The sequence below is a fragment of the Saccopteryx bilineata genome, chromosome 2 (genome assembly GCF_036850765.1).
Source record: "Saccopteryx bilineata isolate mSacBil1 chromosome 2, mSacBil1_pri_phased_curated, whole genome shotgun sequence".
Taxonomy (NCBI): domain Eukaryota; kingdom Metazoa; phylum Chordata; class Mammalia; order Chiroptera; family Emballonuridae; genus Saccopteryx; species Saccopteryx bilineata.
The window spans coordinates 300,037-326,603 of NC_089491.1; the positions used below are offsets into that span (position 1 = coordinate 300,037).

At 54.1% G+C, this 26,567-nt stretch overlaps 1 protein-coding gene across 9 annotated transcripts in view; it reads right to left on the reverse strand.

Annotated features, from left to right (window-relative positions):
• The window catches only part of EHMT1 (euchromatic histone lysine methyltransferase 1), a 153,068-nt gene that overhangs the window by 32,285 nt on the left and 94,216 nt on the right, over positions 1 to 26,567 (reverse strand). For 6 of the 9 annotated variants that reach the window (XM_066255583.1, XM_066255584.1, XM_066255582.1 and 3 more), the window contains exons 7-15: positions 22,243 to 22,320; positions 20,539 to 20,659; positions 17,718 to 17,849; positions 14,952 to 15,097; positions 6,539 to 6,682; positions 5,172 to 5,398; positions 3,703 to 3,858; positions 2,008 to 2,090; positions 744 to 850 (exon numbers count right to left, since the gene is read on the reverse strand). In XM_066255583.1, coding sequence (XP_066111680.1) covers positions 744 to 850; positions 2,008 to 2,090; positions 3,703 to 3,858; positions 5,172 to 5,398; positions 6,539 to 6,682; positions 14,952 to 15,097; positions 17,718 to 17,849; positions 20,539 to 20,659; positions 22,243 to 22,320 — 1,194 coding nt within the window. The remainder of the gene's footprint in view (positions 1 to 743; positions 851 to 2,007; positions 2,091 to 3,702; positions 3,859 to 5,171; positions 5,399 to 6,538; positions 6,683 to 14,951; positions 15,098 to 17,717; positions 17,850 to 20,538; positions 20,660 to 22,242; positions 22,321 to 26,567) is intronic. The other 3 variants (XM_066255585.1, XM_066255587.1, XM_066255586.1) reach the window with 2 other exon arrangements.

Consider the following 26,567-nt stretch of genomic DNA (forward strand, 5'->3'; position numbering starts at 1 on the left):
AGAGCCTCCACCTGGCCGCCACACCCGCTCACCTCCTGCCTTGCTGGGAGGCCTGCAACAACCCTATAGTGCCCGAGGCCTGCAGGCCCACCGCCAGGAGAGCACAGCCACACCCTCACCGGCCCAGTGAGCACCAGCTCCCCACGGTCATCCCTCCAACACTGCCACAGGTCCATGCTGAAGGATACCCCCCGCTGGCCAGTCATTACTCAGAACATGTGTAACCCATGTGCATACTCCCACATCTGCTGTCACCAAGTCCTCTCATGCTACTCTCCTGAGCTGGCACCTGGGGACCTCTGGGGGCCTCAGGGTCACAGAGCCAGTGCTCAGCTCACTTGCCCCTTCTCACTAGATGCTCTTCCTTCCTCAGCCTCCGTGACCCCTCCTCAGTAACCTCGTCAGCTTCATCACCAAGAGCATCTGCACGTGTGACCACTGGGGATGAGAAAGAAAATTATGTAACTTCCAAGTGAACAATAAGAAAGAGTGCCAGGAAATTAAAACAAAAATCAACCCTAAAGAAGGAGATGGACACCGGTGTTTACATGGCCGCACGACTAGGGACACACAGGCAACACGCCCACACGAGGATGGGGAAGGAGGCGTGTGCTTGCCACTGGCCTGAGCCCGCCACACCGGAAGTGAGGAAGCAATCTCAGAAGCTAAACAAAAACGCCATCACGCAGAGCTGTGGCAGCGCTGCTGCACTGGGCGGGGGCAGCCAAGGGCCCCACACGCACCTGGATCAGCATGTGGCAGATGTCCACGTGGCCGGCCTCCGCCGCAGCGTGCAGTGGGGATCGCTTGCTCTGGTGCTCCATCTTGAAGTTGGGGTCGATTCCGTCAACTGTGAACAGACAGGTTTTGCTGATTACTTTAGAGCCGGTGCTGGCTCCCAGCACTCGGATGGCTGTGAGGCACCGGGCTACGGCCTAGGTGGCGGCAGCACCTGCGTCTGCGTGGACAGATCAGGTATGAAGGAGCCGCATGCGAGTCTCTCCCTCTGCCCTCGTCTACACTGGTCCCAGTGACTTTGCCCCTGACCAGGGCGCCTGCAGAGCCTGAGTGGAGGCCCTGCCCCTGAGCTCTGGGGACAGAGGCTCCGGGAACAGCACTGCCAGTTGCAGCCCTGACAGAAACGTGCTTGGTGAGCACGGCTCCCAGGGCCTCACGGGGACCCTGTGCTGAGACCACTCATGGAGCAGAGAGGCACCGGCAAGAAGGGTGAGGAAAACAAAAGTGCCACTTTTGTCAACATTAAATACAACTTTCTTTAGAGGAAACTGTTAAACTTCTTTCCCGATTTACTGTGAAATTAAAGAGATCTTTAATTACCATTTTTAACCGAGAGAAATGAAACCCAGAGCTGTGAGCTCAGAACCCAATTCTTGTCCTTCTGCAGCCCAAGGAGGCCGTGACATCAGAGGTCCACACCCGCAGGTGTGCATGCGAATGCAGAGCAGCCCAAGCTCAATGCAGGTGTCCCCGCTGCTCCCGCACCACCCAGCACCCCAGGCCCAGCTCACCTGGTTGCTTGTGAACCTACATTTCTTCTTAATGTAATAATCATATTCCTAATTCCTTGTTAAAATAAGAAATAGCCTAACTGGTGCGGGTGCAGTGAATAGAGCATCAACCTGGGATGCTGAGGACCCTGATTCAAAACTCCGAGGTCACCAGCCTGAACAATGGGTCACTGGCTGGGTTTGAGCCCAGGATCCTATCCCTGATCAGGGCACATCTGAGAAGCAATCAAGATAAAACTATAGTGAAGCAAATGATACAAGTTGATATTTCTCACTCCCCTCTCTCTCCCCCCCTTCTACTCTAAAAATAAATCAATAAATTAGAAAAAAAAAGAGAGACTCATAAAAAACAAACAGCGTGAACTGGCTCAACAGCTCTGGACACTGGTCAGAGCAGCAGAGACGCCACCTGGCGGACGTCGGACCGCGTGAGACAGGGTGAGCAGCGTCGTCCCCATGGGCCCGCACAGGCACTCACCCAGCATGAGAAGCACCTTCTGCAGCTCCCCCTGCCTGGCGGAGAAGTACAGCTGTTTCGGGTGGAAGCGAAGCTTCTTGGGTCTGTGGGGAGAGTGCAGGACTGCCGTCACCGCCAGCCCTGCCCGGCTCCAGGTCCACCCGCCCGCCACCATGCACGATGCTCGTCTGCCACTTCCTCCAGGTCAGGGTCCCAAACCCAGCAGGCTGGAGGCAGCTCACACTAAGAACAACAAATATTAGCACCTGTCCTCTTCACCCACAACAGGACAGTGGCTCCTGAGGGTCTTGTGCACCATGAAGGCAGGACCAAGCCAAGGCCCATAGCAAGCCCACTCTGCAGCTGACCCTGGCTCCTGACACATGCGTGACGGACTTGCTGCGCAGCCCATTCCAGCGTTTATTACCTCCCTGAGGTGGCAAGGACCAGGCCAGGCCCTGACCAAGGTCCCAGGTGTGGGCTTGTGAACCGAGGGTAACACTACAGCCTAAGCTGTGTGTCAGCTCCTGAGCCCAGAAAGAACGACCGGCCACGGCCACACCACTGAGGGACAGGAAGCTGATCTCACACTGAAATCATGACCACTGCCACACCTCGCTCCTGACCAGCCAGCTTCACCCAGGGCCCCACAGCCCTCACTCGTGAAGACAAGTGACTTGCTCCACCAGCCCCGTGTCTGTGCACCACTGTGGAGCACGCACAACAAACACCAGGTGCCTTCACCGTGCGGGTATCAGCGTACCCGACTGTCTGCAGCCAGGTAGAATGAGGTCATAGGTCAGGGGCGGCCGCAGGTGGGAGCAGCACGCTCACACCCAGCGACACCCACTCCTGCAATAGTGCGACCAGGCCTGGTGAGTGGGCACAGCAGGGACCACAGCAGGGACAGAAGAGTCACCCTGAGAACATGGCCAGAGGAGGCTGTGGGGACTCAGGAATGTGTCCCAACATGGGAATTGTCCATGCAGCAAGAATAAGGTGATGCTCACTACCCTCCAAACCCCAGCAGGCGGACACACTTCCAAAGGGAGAACGACACACGCTGCCTGAAGCCCTGACAGGTGGGTTGCCTGGCATCCCTGAGGGGCCATGGTGTCCCCGGGGAGAAGAAGACTCCTGCTCACTGGTCAGGGACATCGGGGCCTCCATTAGGGCCAGAAGTAGGACTGCAGAATGTGGAAGCAGATAGGTAAGCTGAGGGACCCCTTGGCCCCTCACTCATTTCACAGACGAGGGACTGGCCGACCCACTGCTGGCGCTAAGGCTCTGTTGTCGGTGCTGTGGGTAGGAGCAGGTCAGGGAAACATTTGTACAACGCCCACCAAGACTCCCTGCATCACTTCCACAGGGTCACCTGCTCCTGGTGCAATGGACAGCAGCTGTCAACAACTTCCGGCAACAGGGTTACCACACGTGCGCTGTCCTGCTGAGCAAGTGACTGCAAAAGCTGCACAGAGCCTCGGGGGCCTCCCAGGAGCACCCCACAGCCCAGTCAGGGTGCAGACACTTGGGAGCGTGAGCCCGGCGAGTCCTGGAAGCCCTCGGGGACAGAGGCCCCAGTGTGCAGACCCCTGGCAGCTGACTTACGCAGGCACGGAGAGAACACAGGGGGAAGAGGCTCTCGGAAAGGGGAGTGGTGGGTGTGGGCGTGTGACCGTGCCGGGTACGGGGTGAGTGTGGAAGCACAGTCCTTACTTTTCCGAGTCCAGGGCAATGAGGGCACTCTCCAGGGTCTCCTTCCCAGGTCCCGACTTCACCAGCCCAGCCGGCCCTGTGGGGTCGAAGCTCTCAGGCACTGGGGCCGCCGTGCTCTGTGGCTTGTCGTCCTCTGAGAGCGGAGGGCCGGTGACGCTTCAGGGAGGAGGGGACGGGAAATGCTGAGTGTGGGAGACCTGGAAAACCTCCCTTCTTGTGGAGACCAACAAAAACACAAAACATCGTGTCCTGGGACCTCCCCAGCACGCAGCTCTTCTGAGAGCGAGAACGACCTCACTAGTGGAGTCCGGGCTCACGGTCAAATCCCAGAGAAAAACCACATCACAGAAACAACGTCCCCAGGATTTCTGGGCCTTGTGCTCACACCTGCATGTGCAAAAGAGCTGCAGGCTAAACCTATCGGTCCAGCTCCCCCCAGGAGACGGGGTCCCAATAAAATTTTGATTCAAAGGGCATTAAACTTATAGGTTAACACATAAGAATCGACACCCTCCTGTTCCTCAGCCTGACGTGTGACAACCTGAGTCTCTGAAACGGCCTCCACTGATGCTGCAGGGTCCCTGACACCAGTGTGGTATTGTGAAGTGTCCCCCAGGGGTGAGGGCTCCGCTGCAGCTGTGAAGGCACTCTTCCGTTTCACTCTCTGGCTAGATGTTGCTGGTAGACAACACGGCAACCCACCCCAGGGTCTGTCTACCCTCTCATTCTCACTGATTCTTCCAGTTTCTATCAGTTTTTCAGCTCTCTGTACCAAATTCTTTTAGGAAGAACATCACACACTTCCAACATGAATCCTCATCTCCCAGTGTATTTTTCTGTGTTCAGCTCAGGCCTTCACAACACGAGGCAGTGATATAGACTGCACTGCTGACAATAATGGTTCATACGTGTACACGCATGTACACGTGTATAGACACGCACTGAGGTATAAATGTGTGCGCACAGATGCATACAAAAATGTACACACATACATGGATGCAAACACACGAACACAAGTGTAGGGACACAAACACAGATGTGTATAAAAAACACATAGATATGTGTAAACACAGATATGTACACGAAGGTATAGCTGTGTACTAACATGCACATGTGTGTACGCACGTAAACACGTACACACGTGTGCAGGTGTGTACAGACACGCACATGTGTGTATACATGTGTACAGCGTTTCAGGTGGACACAGCTCCTCACGAGAGAACTACACTACCCACAGGAAACACTGTAACCACACACCAAAGCTCAACAACAGGCAAAGGAATCTACAAGAGCAAGCCAGCAGGAGACCTAGGCCCAGAGGCTGCAGCCCGTGAACTTCGGTGTGCCCTGAGTGTCAGAACCCACACGACTGTGCCGTCAGCTGGGAGACGTCTGGATGAACAGAACCACCCACAACTGGAGACGGATACCCGTCAGGTGAACACCTGGAGGCTCAGCTGGATGCGTACCTGCCTGTGGTGGTGTCGGCCCTGCCCTCCCCCGCGGAGCTCTTCTCCTGCCCAGGGGCCAGGGTCATGGTGGAGGTTGTGTCTGCTTTTGCGATCGTCACCTCTTTGGCCTTGGAGGTCTCCTCACCACAGTGGGGACAGTAGCTGGCATTATTGACTCGAGAGGCACAGTCTTTGTGAAAGCGGTGGGAGATGCTGCTCTCGGGCTGACACTCCATAAAGTTACCCTAAAAACGGGAAAATAGATTCATTGTTTAATGTTGGCGGCTAATACTTTAAAGTAAACAAAGTGAGACTGACCCTTGCATGGCAGTCAGTGCAGCATGGGGTTGAGGGTTTAGTCGGAGGCCAGTGAGGCCCCAGTGTCCCTTTACCAAGAACATCCACACACACAATGCTAGAGAGAACCCCCACCCCACACTGCAAGGTCGAAGCCAAGCTCTCTGGCTGTCCTAACCGGGGGAGAGGCCACACAAGGCCAGGTCCCACGAAGGACCTACAGAGAACAAACGAGCAAATGAAAGCCAGAACAGAGTGACAGGAGGAAGGTGCTCTCAACAGTGATCTGTGGAGATCACCAAACATCACCATAGCATTTCAGGTGGGCCCGGTGACCATGGGAAAGGCCTCTTATGGGCCCAAAGGGGTGACCTTGACAGGGATGAGCCAGAGATCAAAGAACATACAGAAGCAGCTTCCCTCTTTTTTTTTTTTTTGTCATTTTATTGTTTTTTTAAAAAACATTTACTGATTTTAGAGAGAGAGGAGAGAGAGACAGAAACATCAATCTGTTCCTGTATGTGCCCTGACTGAGGATCAAACTGGCAACCTCTGAACACCAGGACAATGCTCTAACGAACTGAGCCATCAAGCCAGGGCTTCATTCAGCTTCCCTCTTTTTCATCAAAAGCAAAAGAGGATGTTTAAGATGGAAAGGCACAGCGGTGTGGCATCTATAGCAGCTCTGCAGTAGGAGGAGGGCTCTGGGGGGGGGTGCCCTGGACACTGGCGGGCACAGGTATTTGTGGAAGTAGCCGATGGACACCCGGAAGAAACAGGAGAGGAGGGCAACACAGCAGGCAGAGCGTGCCTTTCCCAGGACGAGGCTGAGCAGTCGCACACGCAGCTCACAGCAAGACGAGGAGTCGAGGGCGCCCAGAGCCCTCACCCCACACACCCGCTGTCCCCGCAGCCCGAGACTCGCAGGCAGGAGAAGGGGACACACTGTGCTCGTGCACGTGTGTGTAGACCTCGAGGAGGCTGGCCCCAGACTGCGGAGCTGGGGCACGTGTCAGCCACAGCTGCACTGTGAGCAGGTGTGTGCCAGCCGAGGCCCTGCGCTGGCTGCGGGTGAGCTGGGCGCTTACCGCCGTGCAGAAGTAGCCGCAGCCGGGGCAGCACTGGTGCTTCACCATCCGGCCCCGGTGGTCTTCACACAGCACCAGGAGTGGCGCCTTGCTGGACGGGCGCATCAGCTCGTGCTTGACCACGCTGTTTGTGCACCTGCCCAGCTGCAATCAGACAAGACCAGGGTCAACAATATGGCCGTCAGGAGGGGCGAGTTCGGAGTGGACCTCGAGCACCATATGGGGTCGAGAATACACGTCCACCAGAAGAGGGTGGTCAGTGTGACGGGTGGCCACACAGTGTGAGAGTAGCAGCTGATTTACTTGGCAAAACTGGAAAAACACCCTGAGTGAGTTAGGATCTATGCTGGACATAGAAATAGAAATCCACTGGGCAGGACAGACCAGGCTGGACAGAAGGACATCACGGGCCAGCAGCAAGGAATGCACAGTGAGTCCCTGAAGCCCTCACGTGGTGGAGAGAGCCAGAGTGAACGCCAGACGTAAGGGCACTGGTTAGGTCGCTATGCAGACACAGGCTCCCAGTTAGCTATGCAGACGATGGGACTGGGACGCACCCTGGACACACTGGGGTGCTGCCCAGCACATCTTGACACAGAGAAAGTCAGTGAGTGCAAGGCACGGAGTCATGGGCCACACGCCATGAGCCCCATCTTCCTGCTCCAGGGACTGCCATCTCCAGCAAGTGGCTGGGACAGGAGGCAGCGAGCAAAGCAAACAGGCTGCAGTCAGGAGAGCCCTGAGGAGCACAGAGATGGGCAGCATGTGAGAAACACGGGCTCTGACACCGCAGAGACACAGACCGTGTGGCCACTCTGACACAGAACTGGAGGCTGGGAAGACCCGCCCGGAAAACAAAATGACTTCCTGGAGTCAGAAGTTGGGCGGAAGAAATGAAGGTTTCCACAGCAGTGCTGCAGGTGGAGGGATTTCCGAGACAAGCAAAAAGTCAAAAATGTAAAACAGAACCACAGCCCCAGACCGAAGGCACGCATGTCTGTGATGCCCCAGCACAAAGGCCCAGGCACCAGGGAGGGAGACAGGGCTGAGCACCGCCAAGGACAGAGCAGAGGCCACACGACGGAAACAGAAAAGAGAAGACTGATCTCAGGATCTGAGAGCAAACAACGTGTCACCTGGAGTTCCTCACTCGCCCAAGTGTCAGGTAAATGAGATAAAGCGTTTCCAGAGCACCAAGTCTCAGCTACTTAACTTCTGAGCAGTTTTTCTTCAGAAGCAACGGTCAGTGCACCAAGACGAGAACCCCGAGAGAAACTGGAAGCCTCCGAAAATACCTAGAAAATGTGCAATTCTGACAGTTTGGTACTGAGTTTGTAACAGGCACGAAGAAAACAATGGAAGACGAGGCCGTCACTAACTGAGGGAAACGGGTGGCTGGGAGAGGAAACGTGACACGCGTGCTCACGCGTGTTCACCCACAGCGGTCAGGGAGCTGGTCACGCGTGCTCACCCACAGCGGTCAGGGAGCTGGTCACGCGTGCTCACGCGTGTTCACCCACAGCGGTCAGGGAGCTGCTAACGCGTGCTCACGCGTGCTCACCCACAGCGGTCAGGGAGCTGCTAACGCGTGCTCACGCGTGCTCACCCACAGCGGTCAGGGAGCTGCTAACGCGTGCTCACACGTGTTCACCCACAGCGGTCAGGGAGCTGCTAACGCGTGCTCACTCACAGCGGTCAGGGAGCTGCTAACGCGTGCTCACACGTGTTCACCCACAGCGGTCAGGGAGCTGCTAACGCGTGCTCACGCATGTTCACCCACAGCGGTCAGGGAGCTGCTAACACAGCTCGTCCATAACGACAGATGCCGATGAAGAGCACCAAGGGACACAGGTGTCACAGTGTCACAAACCAAGGTCTCCTCCACAGAGAGCAACCAGCACCTCAAGGTGGGAAGTCCAGAGATGACTGTAGAAAGTGGGTTAAAGTTATAGAATAACAGTGGGTTAAAATTATCTAAAATATGGAGAAAAACACCATAAGAAAATTAGAAGAAGTCAGTGGTTGTCTCAGGGGTGTGGCCAGTGGAGCCAGCGTGTTAGGGTGACAAGATCACACACCGGGAGCTCTGTGCTGGACACACAGCCCAGCCTGACACTGACAACACCAGGCAGGCTCCCGTTTTCATAGCAGGGGACAAGATGCTGCTCCACACCCGTCCTGCAGGACAGCCCCACCACAAAAAATCATTCGGGGCAACACAGATCATGGGCACTGAGGTTCAGAAGCTCCACATGGAAGAATTTGGATTTGGACCCATTGTCAAGAGATGCAGGAATCAGCAGCAGTGGGCCTGAGGTGGCCCGTGTGTCTCACCCTCAGATGGGACGGGAGAAATGCAGATGGAGCACTAGGAATAAAAATACGCGCATACGTGTACCCAACCAAGAAGAAGAAATCACTGAGTTTGCAAAAGGCGAACAGAAATGATCTGCACCTGAACTACAGAGGAAAAGAGCAGAGTGTCCTCGGCAGGGACACAGGACCAAACAACCTGACATGCGTCTCCCACAGGAGAAGAAATAACAGGCTGGAAATAAACTCGCTGCAAGACAAAAGCTTTCTAGGAATAATATGCGCACAGAACTCTTACAAAGAAATATCCCAAACGGGCAGAACCACCCCCCCTCGCTGCAAAGACAAGGCGAACCTTGCAGGCAGACAGAAAGCCCGCACCTCATGCACAGAACACAGGTTCTCATTAGAAACTGTGAAAATCACACTGACCAATGTCTTTGCTGGGAATTCTGTATCGTGAAAATACCTTTCAAAAATGAAGGCAAAACAAGGCGTTTCAAACAAACAAAAGGGACAGAGTTAATTATCAGCAGACTTGTGCTACAGGGGAAAATAAATAAAAATGGAAGGGTGTTCGGGCACAAGACGTGTGACAGCAGAGACAGGCCAGGACTGAACAAGGAACAGAGCCAAAGGTCGGAGCGGCTTTCACGTGTAACTCGCCTCAGACCCCTGGGTTTGGCTGAAGAAACGCACAGCAATGGGCGGTGTTGTTTCTGCACAGACTTAAACGTATGGTAGGATGGGAGGGAGGACTGAGTGAGAACCACGTTACTGCAAGACTGAAGGTTAAGTGGCAGAACTTTAATGAAGATAAACTGGGATACACTAAAGATATATACTGTAAACCCAGGGCAACCACTAAAAACATTAGAAAAAGATGCAAAAGATAAAGCCAAAAGTGGAATACATCACAATCGTAAAAAGTTTCATACCAGGGGTAGGGACGAGGGGGAGTGAAGAGGGACAGATACACGGTGACAGAAAATGATCTGACTTAAGGTGATGGGCACACAACACAATCAACAGTTCAAATGCTACAGAGATGTCCACCTGAAACAAACCTATGTACTCATGTTGATCAATGTCACCTCACTGATTTTAATTTTCTAGGAAAAAAAAACAAGTGCTAGAGATGTTTACCTGAAACCTATATATTCTTATTGACCAATGTCACCCCATTAAATATAATTTATGAATTTAAATAATTTTCAATGCAAAAGGCTGGAAATGAAGAAAAAGGACTAAGAGATGGCATCCACTTGATGCCATTACAATGTCAGGCTGCAACCCAACCACACCCATGATCACCGGGGGATCGTGTGATCAAATGGGGATGATCTGAATACACCAATTAAGATGCAGAGATTTTAGGTCACAGGACAGAGTAAAGGCCGACATGTGGTGTTGAGTCCCCATGAGAGTAGACCGATGGGCTCTGACATGGTGGTGGCCACTCAACTCCACACACTCATCAGAACTGAGAACTGCACACAAAATGAGTGGCAGACTGTGTGAACTGTGCCCCGATCAAGCCAACAAAAAGGCAACAGAGAGAAAGAAGAACTAATTTCACAAGGGCTGCTGCCACCTAAGGACGAGACAGGCTGAGCATCACACGACAAAAATAACCTGAGGGAAGAGCAGTGGCTCCAGATCTGCTGGAGTCCCACACGAAACAGCCACAGCGGTGAGACAGCAACACCCACGCTGCAGACCACAAGCCCCGTCCCTGCACCCACCAGACTCTGGGGGAGGCCTGCAACTGACCTGCTGGGCAGGGGAGGGAAGGCGAGGCGGTGTCCCCAGACCCAGGGGCAGGGTGGCCGCAGAACATCCAGGCCCTCACTGGGAGGTGGCAGGGAGGCCGAGAAGAGCAGGTGACCGGGGAGAGTGCTTCCCAGTGTGGACGAGTCCACGGGCTGCGAGACCCTGGCTGTGTCCAGCCTGCAGCACTCTCTAAGTGGCCTGCACAGGGACACCGGAGAGAGCTGCCCACTGAATCAGGACAGGACAGGACAGGAGAAATGAGGAAAGAAGACTGAGCCTGGTGCTTCTCAGAACCTTTGGTTTCGAGGTTGTTTTACTCTTTTAAAATCACCGAAGGTCCCAAAGAGCTTTTGTCCAAATGGGCCAAACGTATCAATTTTTAGCATACTGGAAATTTAAAATGTTTAAATGTTAACTGATTTTAAAAAGCAACTGGTCAGGCAGTGGCGCAGTGGATAAAGCACCGGACTGGGACCCAGAGGACCCAGGTTCAAGACCCTGAGGTCTGGCCCTGGCTGGTTGGCTCAGTGGTAGAGCGTCCGTCTGGCATGCAGGAGTCCCGGGTTCGATTCCCAGCCAGGGCACACAGGAGAAGCGCCCATCTGCTTCTCCACCCCCCCCCTCTCTCCTTCCTCTCTGTCTCTCTCTTCCTCTCCCGCAGCCAAGGCTCCATTGGAGCAAAGATGGCCCGGGCGTTGAGGATGGCTCTGTGGCCTCTACCTCAGGCGCTAGAATGGCTCTGATTGCGGCAGAGCAAAGCCCCAGATGGGCAGAGCATTGCCCCCTGGTGGGCGTGCCGGGTGGATCCCGGTCTGGCACACCCGGGAGTCTGTCTGACTGCCTTCCCGTTTCCAACTTCAGAAAAATACAAAAAAAAAAAAAAAAAAAAAAAAAGACCCTGAGGTTGCCAGCTTGAGCACAGGCTCATCAGGTTTGAGAAAGGTTCACCAGTTTGAGCCCAAGGTCGCTGGTTTGAGCAAGGGGTTACTCGGTCTGCTGTAGCCCTCCATTCAAGGCCCATATGAGAAATCAATCAATGAATAACTAAGGAACCGCAACAAAGAATTGATGTTTCTCATCTCTCTCCCTTCCTGTCTGTCTGTCCCTCTCTCTAACTCTGTCTCACTCTCTCTGCCACACAAAAAGATAAAAAAGAAAAACAATCCACTGCTGGACCAGGGGTGGTGCAGTGGATAAAGCGACAACCCAGGATGCTGAGGTTTCTGGTTTGAAACTCAGGTCGCTGGCTCTGAGCACAGGTGGCTCAGTGCGGGGCTGCTGGCTTGAGTGGTGGAATCGTCCACATGATCCCAAAGCTCAGCACCTTCAGCCCAAAGGCCACTGGCACGAAAAGCCCAGAGTCACTGGCTTAAGCAAGGGGACACTGGTTTGGACCCAGTCAAGGCACATACAAGAAGCTGAATGTACCACTAAAGTAAAAGCAACTCTGAGTTGATCCTTCTCACCCTCTTTCTCTCTTCCTGTCTCTCTCAAGTACGAAAAACAAAAAAGCAATACACCTACTGTATGCTAATATAAAAGATGTTTTAATGAAAAAACATTTGACAGCCTGACCAGGTGGTGGCGCAGTGGATAGAGCGTTGGACTGGGATGCAGAGGACCCGGGTTTGAGACCCCAAGGTCGCCAGTTTGAGTATGGGCTCATCTGGTTTGAGGAAAAGCTCACTAGCTTGGACCCAAGGTCGCTGGCTCCAGCAAGGGGTTACTCGGTCTGCTGAAGGCCCGCGGTCAAGGCACATATGAGAAAGTAATCAATGAACAACTAAGGAGCCGCAACAAAGAATTGATGTTTCTCATCTCTCTCCCTTCCTGTCTGTCTGTCCCTGTCTATCCCTCTCTCTGACTCACTCTCTGTCTCTGTAAAAAATAAATAAATAAAATTTGGAAAAAACCCCAAAACATTTGACAAAACAAAAAACCTTAATGAGACCAGTAGCATAGTTACCACGGGATTCAATAGAAAGTGGGAGCCTTACTAACACTTCTGCGTTGAGAACACACTGTGGACACTTCCTTACCACTACTATGCCAAAACAAACGCAGCCACTTCATTTCTATCGTTGAGTTTAGAGAGGCAGGGAGGGAGAGAGAAACACGGATTTGTTATTCTACTTAGTGATGTGTTCACTGGCTGACTCTTGTATGAGCCCTGACCCGGGATCAAACCTGCAACCTCATAATATTGAGATAACGCTCTAACCAACTGAGCTCCCCCCACTGGTGTGTCTCGTGCACTGAATGACTGCAGCATCATGGAAATGACTGACTCCCCGAGTCACACTGATCTTCACACGCATGAAATGTCACCATGCCCTTTGAGAAAAGGTGTGAAAGGCACGGCACTCTCAGCACTGTGAGAACAGTTGGGACCCACCGACTCCAGGAAAGGATCCCATGAATATGGTCCATGGGGCCATCTTGAACACCAACAATAATGAAACACAAAGAATTAAAACCCAGCAAATACATTCACATACACAACTCCACAGTTGTATTCAAAAGGAAAAGCCAGTCAAGCTCAGCAGGGCTGGGGAACAAGGAGTGGGAGCCCTGTCCTGCAACTCTGAGTCACAAGGTGAGGTGACAGTGTTCTCATAAAACCTCCCAACTAATCAAACAACCAGGGACCAACCACCCCACTTTAAAACTTCCAAAGAACACAGACATCAGATAAAGAGAGCTGACAGCCCAGACGGTCTCAGGCTAAACACCCCTGTAAATCGTATACAGGAGCCAGGTGGGGCTGGGTCCTGGCTGCACCAGATGGTGGGGCAGGAGTGTGCTGAACAGCACCAGGCATGCGGGACCCCCAGACCACCAAGACCACGCAGTCAAGGAGCCCGCACTGTCCACAGGTAAACTGAAAGGAAAAGAAAGGTGTGAGTGTGTGTGTGTAAATCAAGACAAATGAGCAACAGTGTCTAGGGTTACACGTATAGAGGGTGATACTCAGAAAAACTGGGAACACTACAGAAGTCTTTAGGGTCCGGTCCATGTCCTGACCTTGTGGTGGCCGTTAGTGCTAAGCCTCAGCAAACTCAGCCAAACATTTGTCTCGTACTGTTTTCTGTTTCATGTTACAACAAAAACGTTCATAAAACACTAAATACAGAAAAGACTGTGAGTTCCCAAGATGCTATGGGGGAGGAAAAAGGGGGACAAAAGTCATGTCACACCAGAAGTCATTGGGGCACCAGATTATTATTCAAAGAGTGAACAAGACCGAGACGTAGCTGCTTACACCATCTATCCCACATGATGGGCACCTCAGGACCAGACGCACCAGCAGATGGGGGAGTCTTTTGTGCCAGAGAACCCCAGCATGGCTGAAGGAAGGACAGGCTACAAAATCACCACGAGAGGACAGCCTCAGGTGGCAGTGGCCGAGGACAGGGACACTATCAGGTGAAGGCTGAGGAGCTGGAAGAGACAGGCGGCCCCACACAGACCCCGATGAGCATCAGCACTGCCCCTGATGGGTGCCAAGGAGCTCAAGCATTCTCGGCAAAGTTAAGTCAAAGCAAAACTAAAAGTCGAGTGCCTGAACCTCCTCAGGTCTTCAGACTGAGCATTCAGCCCACAGGGTCTTAGGGACATGACTGAACAGGAAAGAAAGCCACCAGCCGCCCAGCATCTGGGACGGGGTCCAGTTCATCCAGATCTTTGACGGGTCAGCAGCATGGACAGGAGTGGCAGGGAGTGTGGGTAAAGAGGCAAACACACAGGACAGCCTGCAACAAACACTATGAGAACTTTGAGGAAAAACCTAACAAGACAGATTTTTGCAGATACATCTGACTGGGAACTAGGCGCTCCATAACAGGAAGTTACTGCCATTTCTGTTTTGTGAGAAATGTCCTCCTTTTTATAGAGAAAGACAGCCTGAAATACTTAGTGGTAAATGGAGCCAGTTCACAAGCAGGACGAGGACGGAGGGAGGGATGAGTCACAGCACCAGGGCTGGCAGAGGCGGGCGATAAGTTTGGAAGGGCAGGACTCTGGGAAAAGTCCTCATGAGACGGTGGATGGTGTCCGCAGAAAAGCTGCGTGTGACAGAGTGTGGGCAACTGGCATCCACGCCTCCAGCTCGACCTGCCGTCTTGACCTGCCGTGGAATTTACAGCAAGGTCAAAGCCCTCTGCTGAGGCCTGATCCCGGCAGGCCATACGCACCCAGCACCGTGGGCACCGAGCCTGTGCCTGGGCCCCACCCCTCAGCATCTCTGCTGCCGGCCCACGCCGCACTCCTGCACAGGGGCCCCTGGCCCCGCCTCCGGCCCCTTTGCTAAATGAAAGCCAACACTCACCTCGTGATCCACGCTCTCCGTGGCCATGCACTGGTTGTTGGCCAGAGTGGTGATCTCGCGGCTTTTGGGGGTTTCCATCCGGCAGCTGCAGAGGGGTACTTCCTGGAGGCCATCCATCTCCCCTGCTTCGGGACCATTAGCCAGCCCTAGAGTCACGGAAACACGTCTGAGCGTCACTACCAATGGGATGTGTGACACAATCCCCACCTTGAAGCACTGTCCAGAAGTGACCAATCACACGGTCTCTGCAGAAACTTCCAGGGCACAGAAACACAAGCAATGTGGTGGCTGAGATGGCAGCACTGCTGCAGGGGCACAAGTCAGAAGCTCCCAGGGGGATGGGAAGGCGCTGCCCTCCTACTCCATGCCACTGCAAGGCCCCCAAGGGTGACGTGTTCGTCCTGTTCTCAGGGACGGCACCTGCACCAGCTTGTCCCCACCTTCAGGCTCTCACCCTCATATTCCTCGCCTGCTTTTAGGGTTCCAGCCACAAAAACACTGAATTCCACATGGAAGGGCCTGGGATCAGCTACTTCCTACTTCTGCAGCGGGCAGGAGAGCAGGAGCAGCGGAGCACGGTGAGCGTGTGAAGCTGACAGCGCTGTGTGGGGGAGTGGGGCTGGGACCCAGACTGGCTTCTGGGCTGGGCAGTGCTGGCTGGCTGTCAGAAAGCCCCCTCGGTCTGGCCAGCAGCTACAGGGGTGCTGACCCCAAAGGAGGGAGCACCCCACGTCTCCCTTCTTGTGAGGCGACTGGAGCAGAAACACATGGAGTTGGTGCTTCCGCCCTCAGCATGGCTGTCCCCACCCCTAAACCGCATGTGCGAGTCAGAGGGTGCCCTCACTGCTCTTCTCCGCCCTGTCAGGGAGCTGAGGGTGGTCACAGCAGAGACGCTGGGGACACAGGTCGTCCACGGCTTCGGCAGGAAAGTGCCAGCACAGAAGGCAAGCAGGAGGGCGCCTGCCCCTCGTGATGTCACCACATCCGTCCAGCCAGCCCCTTGGTGACCGCCAATGTGAAGACTGATGTCTTTCCTTCGTGGTGAGAGCAGACTTCTTTGGGAGGAGGCAGGACAAGGCAACCTATCTCTACAAGATTGGAACTGAGTCTTCCAGCTGATGCTACTCAGCCACTCCGTTTAAAACAGGGAAGACAGACTGTGCAAAGCTGGCTTGGCTGAGGACAGGGCTGCGCTCAAGGTCCCAGGTTCGTGGATTTGGTTCCCACACTCGCACACGTGGCAGTGACTCTGATGTCTCCTGACCTTGGGGTGTGTCCCTGCCTCCAGCAGCCGGAGCCACCAGATGTCAAAGGAACAGTCCATGCCCTACTGGAGCGTCTGCTCTCACTAAGCTCTGCCAGTCCTGCCTGCCCACATGTCCACATCGTCTGCCGGGACACCACCACCCTCCACCTCAGCTCACAGGCCTGAAAGAAAGACAGCACGACCGCAGACATGTGTGCAGTGACATGCACTGGTGCACACACTCTCCAGACTGAAGCCTGGACCCTATGGACTACTACCCACACTGTCACTGTCCTCGGCACCTGCCTCAGGTGCACACCATTCAGGCTCCAATGAGCCAGAGGTGCTCCATCCCTTCCAGCAGCCACAGTCTCCACAGCTGCCTCCCAAATGCCCAGAACTCCAGCGAGATAAAGCAGACGGCACCTGAGCAAGGCCCTTCAGTGTGCTGGTCTGCACGTCAACGACACTGTGGAGACGGCAAGGAGCTCCCCGTCAGGCGAGTGACTCAGGGACTCAACTTACAATGTCACAAAGCCTTAGGGAGCCTCAGCCCAACCTCTCCTGCTCCTCCACTTTGGTACTCACTGGTTTGGCCCTGACTCAACAGGGACAGGATATAAACATCCCCCATGTGTCAGCCCCAGTACTTTCTACCATTCAGCTACAGCCACGAGCCAGGCCACAGTGAGCACGTCTGAGGGCAAGAGCTCCCCCTGCGCTCCGCACGCAGCCCCTCTGACCCTGCGCACGGCGGCTGAGCCAGTTTGATGAAATCAAATCCTATTTCCTGGTTACATTCAAATCTCACAGCAGGGCTGGGAAACTCAAGCCCTCGGCATGACACTCTTCTGGAGAGGAAGCCTGGGACACCGCTGGGACTTGGTGACACTGGAGATAAGCTCTGCTTCATTTGGGGCAAGAAAAAGAAAAGTAATCATTTTTCTGCTGAATAAGCCTTCGATGTATGTCTTCAGCTAAAGAGGTGATTTCCTAAATTAAAGAGGTGATCAAAATTCCTCCAGAGTTCAAACCCTAGAAAGCTAGTTACTTGTTCTTAAAAGAACGGCTGGCCCGCACCCCAGGCCCTGGGCCAGCAGGCTCTCTCAGGAGCTGCTGAGCACCTGCCACTCCATATCCCCTAGTAACTCGAACACGGACTGTGTTCCACTGCAGAATGGGTTGTGTACTGTCAGCAACCACCAGGAGACGTGTTTCAGACAACCTAACCCAGCTCAGAGGTGACAAAGAAGTGTGCCACCTGTGTTTCCTGAGCCAGCCAGGGCAGAGGGGCCTTTCATCAGGACTGTGGCACAGACACATGCCCAGCCAACGGGCACACCCCAGGATACCACCGACATGCTACGTGAGTCCAAGGGTGTCCAACCCAGGATGCTGTGGTGACACGGACACCTGCCCGTGTCTCTGTCCAGTCACCCTTCCGTTGCTGCCACCACAGCACAGCACGCCAAACGGAGCCAATGCCCAGCAAACAGCCAGACGGTGCCCGCAATGCTCACCTTCTGCTTGTGAGGGCAGCGTCCCCTTGACACGGAGATCCAGGGAGTCCAGAGAAACCTCCATGTACCCCACACTGTCCCCTGGCGCCCCCGGCTCTGCACTGCCCGAGGACGACGTGTACGCTTCAGAACCTGCGTGCAAAGGCGCTGTTGTGAACACCACGTCCCCCCCAACCCGGTGCTGGTTCACTGTCAACGCCAACCAAATGTCACTGCGGCCCAGGCTCCCTCCCTCTCCAGCTCACTTCCCATGCTTGTTCTCCTCTCTCCACAAGCGTTCCTGGGAGGGAGGGTCTGTGTCAGAAGGAGCGAAGGCTCAGATGTGACACAACACCGGCCAGAACAAAGCTGGCGGCTTCGTCAAGGAAGCAGCTATGGCATGGCACATGTGTGTTCTGTGACCGTTACTTTCAGTAAGACAGAAACCATGACTTGAGAGTTCAAAGATCCACTGCTGAGACATATATACTCAAGAAACAGCCACACGCGCAGACACCTGGGACCAGGACAGGAGACATCCGCCGTCAGACCAGGTGGTTTATGAAGGGGTGGTGCCCCAGAGGGCACCCCGATCAGAACATGCCCAGGAGAGGGCCCGCCTGGCCCCGGCACTGCCAGGGCGCCTCGCTGCGGAATCTGTGAGACGTGTGCGCTGACACAGGAGAACCCTAACACCTGCAAAGGGCAAGTGCCCTGGTGTCACACCAACCCTGAACACACTATCAACCATCATTACGTGAGCTCAAGGACCATCAATACGTGAGCTGTAACGCAGAGGGGTGTGGCGTCCAATCTCTGAATTCCTGCCGTACTCTGCACTAGTTCTGGGACAGAAGGAAATCAACCACCTGTAAGAAATCATCACCAAAAACTTGAAGGTAAGTCATCTTTGTGCAGTTTTAACACTTCCCAGGAAGAAATATAACTCCAACTCCTGCGTGGATGTGTAAGCGTGCATTTCACACATTCTAGCCAAAAGGGTAAAGACAAAGCTTCTGCCCAACACAACACCTCGTCTTGGACCCACCACGATTCCATCAGCCACCAGCAAAGCCACAGCTAGTGTTCTGATCCGAGAGGGTGATCTGTGACAGAGAAGAGGAGGACCCGCGAGGGAAGAACACGCATTCAAAGGAGGCAGGTGTGCTCCTGGTGAGTCAGCAAGCCCCACCGACATCAACTCCAGTCTCAGACTGAGATGGCCACACACAGCCTCCTGCATTTCAGGGGATGGCCTTGCCTCCTGACTTCTGTATAGCAAATCTACTTCTGTGTCAGGGGAAGGTAGAAGAATAGCTGAAATCATAATTATGGAAAAGATAAAATCCTGAAGATCTGTGGTGCGAAGACAGACAGATGACACAGACCAGCAAGTCCAGAAACGGCCCGCATATTCCCAGCAAAGATTAAAGGGTAAAACAAGGAAGTCAACTCAGCCAGCAGTGCAGGAACCAGTGGGTACCCCCCGTGTGCGGAACGAGCGCGGGACCCACTTCGCGTCCCAGACGCTAACTCGGAATGAATTAGGGACCATGTGGTCGGGTTGAAACTACGAAACTTCAAGAAGAAAACATAGGACAAAAATGTCCATACCTGACATTCACAGACTTCTGAGATCACAGAAAGCATGAATTTAGAAAGAAAATAGTTATCAATCAGACTTCAACGAAACTAAGCTTTAGGTGCACGCATCCAGAGACCCTGCACCTGACAGACACTGAGAGAACTCAGCAATGCCTGAGCAAGCACACACGTGACTTCAAATGAACAAAATACAGAAACACCTTCTAAGACATGGAGTGCTAAGCACGCAGCCCGGGGTTCATGAGAAATGTAGTGAGGCCTCAGTGGGGCACCCAGCAGTGCTGAGACCACAGCCTGATACGGCCAGGCTGGCACGGACACAGGCACCGTGTGTCTGTGTGCTGCGGGGACAATGGGGGTTTGGAAACCAGTTTCCTAAAGAGTTAGACACACAGCATATGACTCAGCCACTCCAGCCTAAACACTCACCCGGAACAAACAAGAACATCGGTTCAGCAACGACTGGTGTGCAGCGTGTGCTGCTGCTTCACTCTGTGACAGCCAACTGTCCACCAGCAGGTGAAGGATAAATACACGTGCACAGCTATGGCCTGGAATCCCTTCCAGCCACCCACCGATCCCCGCGGCCCTCTGACCGTGGCTGAGTCTCAGGTACGCACAAAGCGGCCAGAGACACAGGCACCTGCTGCCCCACGATCCACCCGCATAAAGGTCTACAGAGGCAGAGGAGCTTGGGGTGGGGAGGCTGACAGGACAGGGGCCCTACAGGTGGCAGGGTGCCTACGACAGGGAGTGCGCAGAGGCCTCACCAGCTGTGCACCAAGTGACAAACCTGTGTCCACTACGAGTCCTCTGAAACAAAGCTGTGGCAGTGACACTGTCCCCCCCCATCCCCAGGCCTGCTCGCCTTCTGGGTTTGAGGGCCGCTGGCTTCCCTGCCTTCCTTTTAATAAAATGACTTCTGGAGCAAGAGAATCTCACCAAAGGGCCGAAAGCCACCAAGTGGGCTGAGGTGCTGCCCACAGGACTCTGAGGGTCCATGCAGGCCATAGAATCCCGTCACACGGGGCAAGTGATAAATGGTCCCCATCCGCTCAACAGTCAAGGGAGCCAGGGAGTCACAGCTTTGCCCAAGGAAACCACGTTAGGGTCACTGAGAGCCTCTACCAGAGGATTTCAAACATCTCTTCTTGTTAAGCAGATGGAATTCCACAGAGGCCCCCCCCCCCCCCCCCCGGCTGCTGCCCGCCCAGGCCCCTCACAGACTTGCGTTTACCTAGCACACAGCTTGGCTTCTTTCTGTTTCTCCGCCTCCTTTTCCTGGTCGGCTTGATCCAGGGGCTGTCGGGCTTCCCTTTTCTCTTGAGAAACTTCTTCTTGATGCTGGACTCAGAGCTCTGAGGACCAGAAGGGCAGGAACAAGGAGAGCTCAGCATAGGAGCCCCAGAAAACTCAAGTGCTCAAGTTTTGTTTTCTTGCAAAATAAAGTACCTGCTGCACCCCGATTCTGCAACTAGAGGGTTAATTCCACTTTTAGAGACTTTTCTGGATCCCAATTCTTAGAGATACCAAGGCTTTCCCCCAATCATCACTCTAAAAGCTCTATCATTTTATAGACAAAGAACAGGAATGGAATGTTTGAGTCTTACTCGAGTTCAGCATAAAAAAAAATGCATGAGAGAGTCCCACTCAGGAGCTGCATGGGCTACGTGAGAGAGCAGAGGCCACCACAGGTGCACACGTCACCAGAGAAGGAAAAGCCGTTGTCTCACAGACAGGAAGTCTGTGGCTTCAGACTCTACGTCCGAATCAATGATCCAATGCAGAGCCAAGAAGAGAGTACGATGGATTTGACAGTTAAAGATTTTTTTGAGCGTGTTTCTAAAATCTCGGTGACAGGCATCTACCCGGCACGAATGACAGAGACGCACAGCATGACCCACCAGCCCCTTGTACCTGTCTAACTCAAGGGTCTCAGGCCCCCTGTCTATGTGGACAGAGGGAGATCGAAAAGAACATGTTCACAAGCAGAAAGACATGCCAGGTGCAGCAGCCGGCCTTTCTGCCAACAGCCCTGGGGCCGGAGCCTGGCGTGGGCACCTGGGTCTGACCGCAGCCCCGTGGTGCGGGCGCTCTGCCCAGCGTGACCCTCCGAACAGCCCGCCACCACGTGCCCCACCCCTGCCTCCTTCTGGGAGCACTTTATGGCAAAACTTGGGAAAGAGCTGTGGCCAGCCCGGCACCCAGAGCTCACCGCCGCTGAGCCCCACCAGCACCCAGGCCCCAGGGTCCTCTTTCATCTTCTCCAGGCCCCTGACACTGGCTGCACTGTCCGTCCCAAGACCGTTCCCTGAGAGTTCTTCCTACAGCTCGGAGATGCCCTCCCGGTCTCGGGCCGGCATGTCCTGGGCGTGGCCCTGCCTTAAGACGCCTACTTGGCTGCTACGGGTAACCACAGACTTGTCCTCACTGCTGTCCCTCGCCGCCCCGTGGCAAGGTGCTGCCCCTTCTCCCCGACGTCGTGAACCTTCCTTCTCTTACAGCCCCAGTGGCAAGGTGCTGCCCCTTCTCCCCGATGTCGTGAACCTTCCTTCTCTTACAGCCCCAGTGGCAAGGTGCTGCCCCTTCTCCCCGACGTCGTGAACCTTCCTTCTCTTACAGCCCCAGTGGCAAGGTGCTGCCCCTTCTCCCTGACGTCGTGAACCTTCCTTCTCTTACAGCCCCAGTGGCAAGGTGCTGCCCCTTTTCCCCGACGTCGTGAACCTTCCTTCTCTTACAGCCCCACTGTCCTTGCAGCCAGGTCCCACCCTGGGCAGCCATCTGCCAGGCCCCTGTCCTCAACCGTCTGCCCAGTGTCTCTCTCCTGCTCCTCTCCAAGGGCACGAGGCCCTGCTTCCTCCCAGTGCACTAAAGCACAGGAATGACAGTGTCTCCTGTCTACTCGGCTGCGCACACGAGGTGAGAATGCACCGCTGGTTACCAGGTCGGACTCGTCTCCGTCCTCCTCCTCCTCCCCGGTGCCGGCCGATTCCTGCTCCTCTTCAGACTCGCCGTCCATCTGACCAGCGCAAACAAGCCAAAAGAGAACAGAAACTGGTGAGACCCCCTCAGTGGCAGGGATTCGACCAAACACTGGCAGCAAGCGCTGGAGATCCAGCAGGGGGTGTCTGGGAGGTGGCGGAGCCCCTGCCCCCGCCCGCCCACACAAGAGGTCAACACCGACGGTGAGCGCCTGACACATTCTATGCATGGTAGAACTCAATTAAAAAGTAACAAAACAGCCCTGGCCGGTTGGCTCAGCGGTAGAGCGTCGGCCTAGCGTGCGGAGGACCCGGGTTCGATTCCCGGCCAGGGCACACAGGAGAAGCGCCCATTTGCTTCTCCACCCCTCCGCCGCGCCTTCCTCTCTGTCTCTCTCTTCCCCTCCCGCAGCCAAGGCTCCATTGGAGCAAAGATGGCCCGGGCGCTGGGGATGGCTCTGTGGCCTCTGCCCCAGGCGCTAGAGTGGCTCTGGTCGCAACATGGCGACACTCAGGAGGGTCGCAACATGGCGACGCCCAGGATGGGCAGAGCATCGCCCCCTGGTGGGCAGAGCGTCGCCCCCTGGTGGGCGTGCCGGGTGGATCCCGGTCGGGCGCATGCGGGAGTCTGTCTGACTATCTCTCCCTGTTTCCAGCTTCAGAAAAATGCAAAAAATAAAAAATAAAAAAAAATAAAAAAATAAAAGTAACAAAACAGCCCTGGCCGGTTGGCTCAGTGGTAGAGCATCGGCCTAGCGTGCGGAGGACCCGGGTTCAATTCCCGGCCAGGGCACATAGGAGAAGCGCCCATTTGCTTCTCCACCCCTCCGCCGCGCTTTCCTCTCTGTCTCTCTCTTCCCCTCCCGCAGCCAAGGCTCCATTGGAGCAAAGATGGCCCGGGCGCTGGGCATGGCTCTGTGGCCTCTGCCTCAGGCGCTAGAGTGGCTCTGGTCGCAATATGGCGACGCCCAGGATGGGCAGAGCATCGCCCCCTGGGGGGCAGAGCACCACCCCTGGTGGGCGTGCCGGGTGGATCCCGGTCGGGCGCATGCGGGAGTCTGTCTGACTGTCTCTCCCTGTTTCCAGCTTCAGAAAAATGAAAAAAAAAAAAAAAAAGTAACAAAACAGCCTGACCAGGTGGTTGCACAGTGGATATCGAGTGTCGGACTGGGATGCGGAAGGACCCAGGTTCAAGACCCCGAGGTTGCCAGCTTGAGTGCGGGCTCATCTGGTTTGAGCAAAGCTCACCAGATTGGATCCAAGGTCACTGGCTCTAGCAAGGGGTTACTCGGTCTGCTGAAGCCCCATGGTCAAGGAACATATGAGAAAGCAATCAATGAACAACTAAGGTGTCGCAATGAAAAACTAATGATTGATGCTTCTCATCTCTCTCCGTTCCTGTCTGTCTGTCCCTGTCTATCCCTCTCTCTGACTCTCTGTCTCTATAAAAAAAAAAAAAAAAAAAAAAAAAAAGTAACAAAACACACAGTAAAAACATTTCAGAGTCCACAGCACAATGTAAAATGAGAGCCTCCCCCACTCACACCCAAGACCCCAGTCCAGCCCAGGAGGCCCTTCGGGTGAGCGCACACCTGGCCTGAAACATGGAAGAGCACACCGCTGTCTGGAGGACAGGGCACCAGACACGCTCTGTGACTGCTCTTCCTACTTAAACACATTTTGGAATTCTTTCTGTATCAAAACTACACGGATACATCATATTTTTCTGCTGTTCATGCCTTTTCCATTTTCAGCACAGGAAATGCAGGAACACGTGTGCATTCCTTTTCCCTTTCTCACCCAGGCCCCAAGGCAGGGACAGGTCACACGTGTGCTGGGTGGGCCTGGTTCCCTGTGGGTGCACGTGGGGACCCTCCTCGGTCCCTCACTGAGGGGCACCCAGTAGCTCCACACCGAGGCTGTGTCCTTGACCAGCCAGGATCCTCCAGGACCAGCCACAGGCAAGAGCTGCCATCTGCACAGGACGCTGCACCAGGCATACCCTAAAGGCACCACCAGCCTCCAGAGGTCAGACATCTTCAGGGACCAAAAGAGCATCTCTCCTGGGACTTCTAATCTGCATTCCACACATAGGATACTAACATTTTGTCTGTTAACTGTGTTATAAATATTTTCTGTATCAAGTTCTTTAAGTTTTGCTTCTGGTATTTTACTCAGAGAAACGGTGACTTGCTGTTCCACTTATTCATGCCATCACTGGTTGATTCTCCTATGTGTCCTGACCAGGGATGGAACCTGCAAACCTGGTGAATCAGGACAATGCTCCAACTGCACCACCAGGCCAAGGCTGGTGTTTCTTATTATACAGAGCTTCTAGGGTTTTATCTGGACCAGTCAGACGTGTCCATCTTTCCCTCTATGGCTTCTGGGTTTGCGCTCTGCTCTAGAAGGCCTTCCTCGTTTGACACTGGAAAAACAATTTCCAATCCTTTCTTCCACCATTCAGTACTCTGTGTTGAGACTTTAAATCTTTTGGAACTTACATTTTAAAATAACAGCTTTACTGGGAAATGCTTCACCTACCCTAAAACCTATCCTTTTAGCGTGTCCGTTGGGCGGCACTCCATACATTCAGAGTGCAACCATCACCCCATCCGGTTCCGGAAAGCAGTTCACAGTGTTGCGTACCATCAAGCAAGAGTCCACAATCTACTTTCCCACAGAGATCATTCCAGCGTTCCAACATTTACTGAGGAGTCACGACCGCCCGACCACAAACCTCGCACAGCACTCTCACAGCCACCGCCCATCTCCCCGCACAGGTGGTGGGTTTGGCCCCCGCAGCCCTTTCCACCCCTCAGACCCAGCTCCAGCACCGCTGTTCCCCCTGCTCTCGCTGAGCAGCTCCTGCGTCCCCAGCTCGAGTCCTGTGAGAATTTTGAGGAGAACTGAATCTGCAGACGACACAGGGAAGTAAAATGCTGGCCCTTCTCATTGAAACAAATAATGGGACTTTCTATGAACTGCTCTCATTTTTCTTTTTTTTTTTAACCTCTTTCAGCAAATTCTTAAAGTTTTAAAAGTAACAAATATTTCTCATTAAATGTATTGCTAAGTACGTTGGTAATATTAAAAGAAAAAGACTACAGGATTTTTAAAAAAGTAATTATAATCATACTTTATGATCCTTAGGCATCCCATGGTGGTTCTGTTTCCCAGGGTCCCTGATCTTGTAAAGATCCATATGGAAACATCCGCCTCGGGACGGTCTGTGCACTGGACACACCAGACTGGCCACATGCTGAGAGCTGCTCGTCACTTCCTGTGAGTCTGCACACCCTGGAGCATCTGTTTGGAGAAGTCGTGTCCTGGGTGTTTCCTGATACTGTTGCCACTGTGGTCGCTACAGGTCCTAACCAAGTAACTCTGTTGTGCTTGCAGGAGCCCAGCCTGCCAATACAAAGCTCTCCAGTTCACTTTCATGGATTCTTCAGAGGAGTCCGCTCTCAGCAAACTCCTGAGGAAGCGTGAGGAAGACCCACACGGCGCTCAGCAACAGGAAAGCCAGAGGAGACCCTGACCCAGCAGGACCACCTGCTCCTCAGGACCAGCGATAGCCTCAGGCTAGGAAGGGAAGGTGTGCCCCGTGCCCACCACTGCCAGCTGTCTGCCACCTGACCAGGCCTTGCGATCCAAAAGGCAATTGCCAACGACACCCACGAGGAGGTAGCCGCAGTGGGGGGGAGGGGCGCATCTTGTTGACAACACACAGCAGGGGCTCGCTTCCACCAAATGATTAAAACAAACAAACAACAGATAACCAGCTACATGGACAAACAGCTGAGCCCTGAGCAGGCACTACACAAGAAGAGGCCTCTGAAGGGGAGCAGACAAGAGACAGCACCGACGGTCAGGTCAGGACCGGGAGAGGCCAGTCTGACCCACCACGTCGCAGAGGCCCCCACACCACAGAGAGACACTTATGGACAGCGGGTGGAGACCTCAGCGGGGACACTGCAACCCTGTGCCTTTGCTGCTCACGTGTGACACGCAATTCGGCTCATGGGCGTGTGCTCGGTACACACCCGTGCTCACCCAAACATCATCAGTAACAGCCCTGATGCCCACAGGCAGTGAAACATGGCCGCAACAGTCACACAAAGGAACGTGTCTCACTGTGGTTCTGGTCTCAGGGCACTTTGTTTTCTTAAAAATTACTGAGAAGAACAGAGTGCTTTTGTTACCATTTACTGCCATAGAAAACTTACACTCAGAAATGTTAAAACCACAGCATAGCTCCAACGAATGAGTTAAGAAGCAGCTA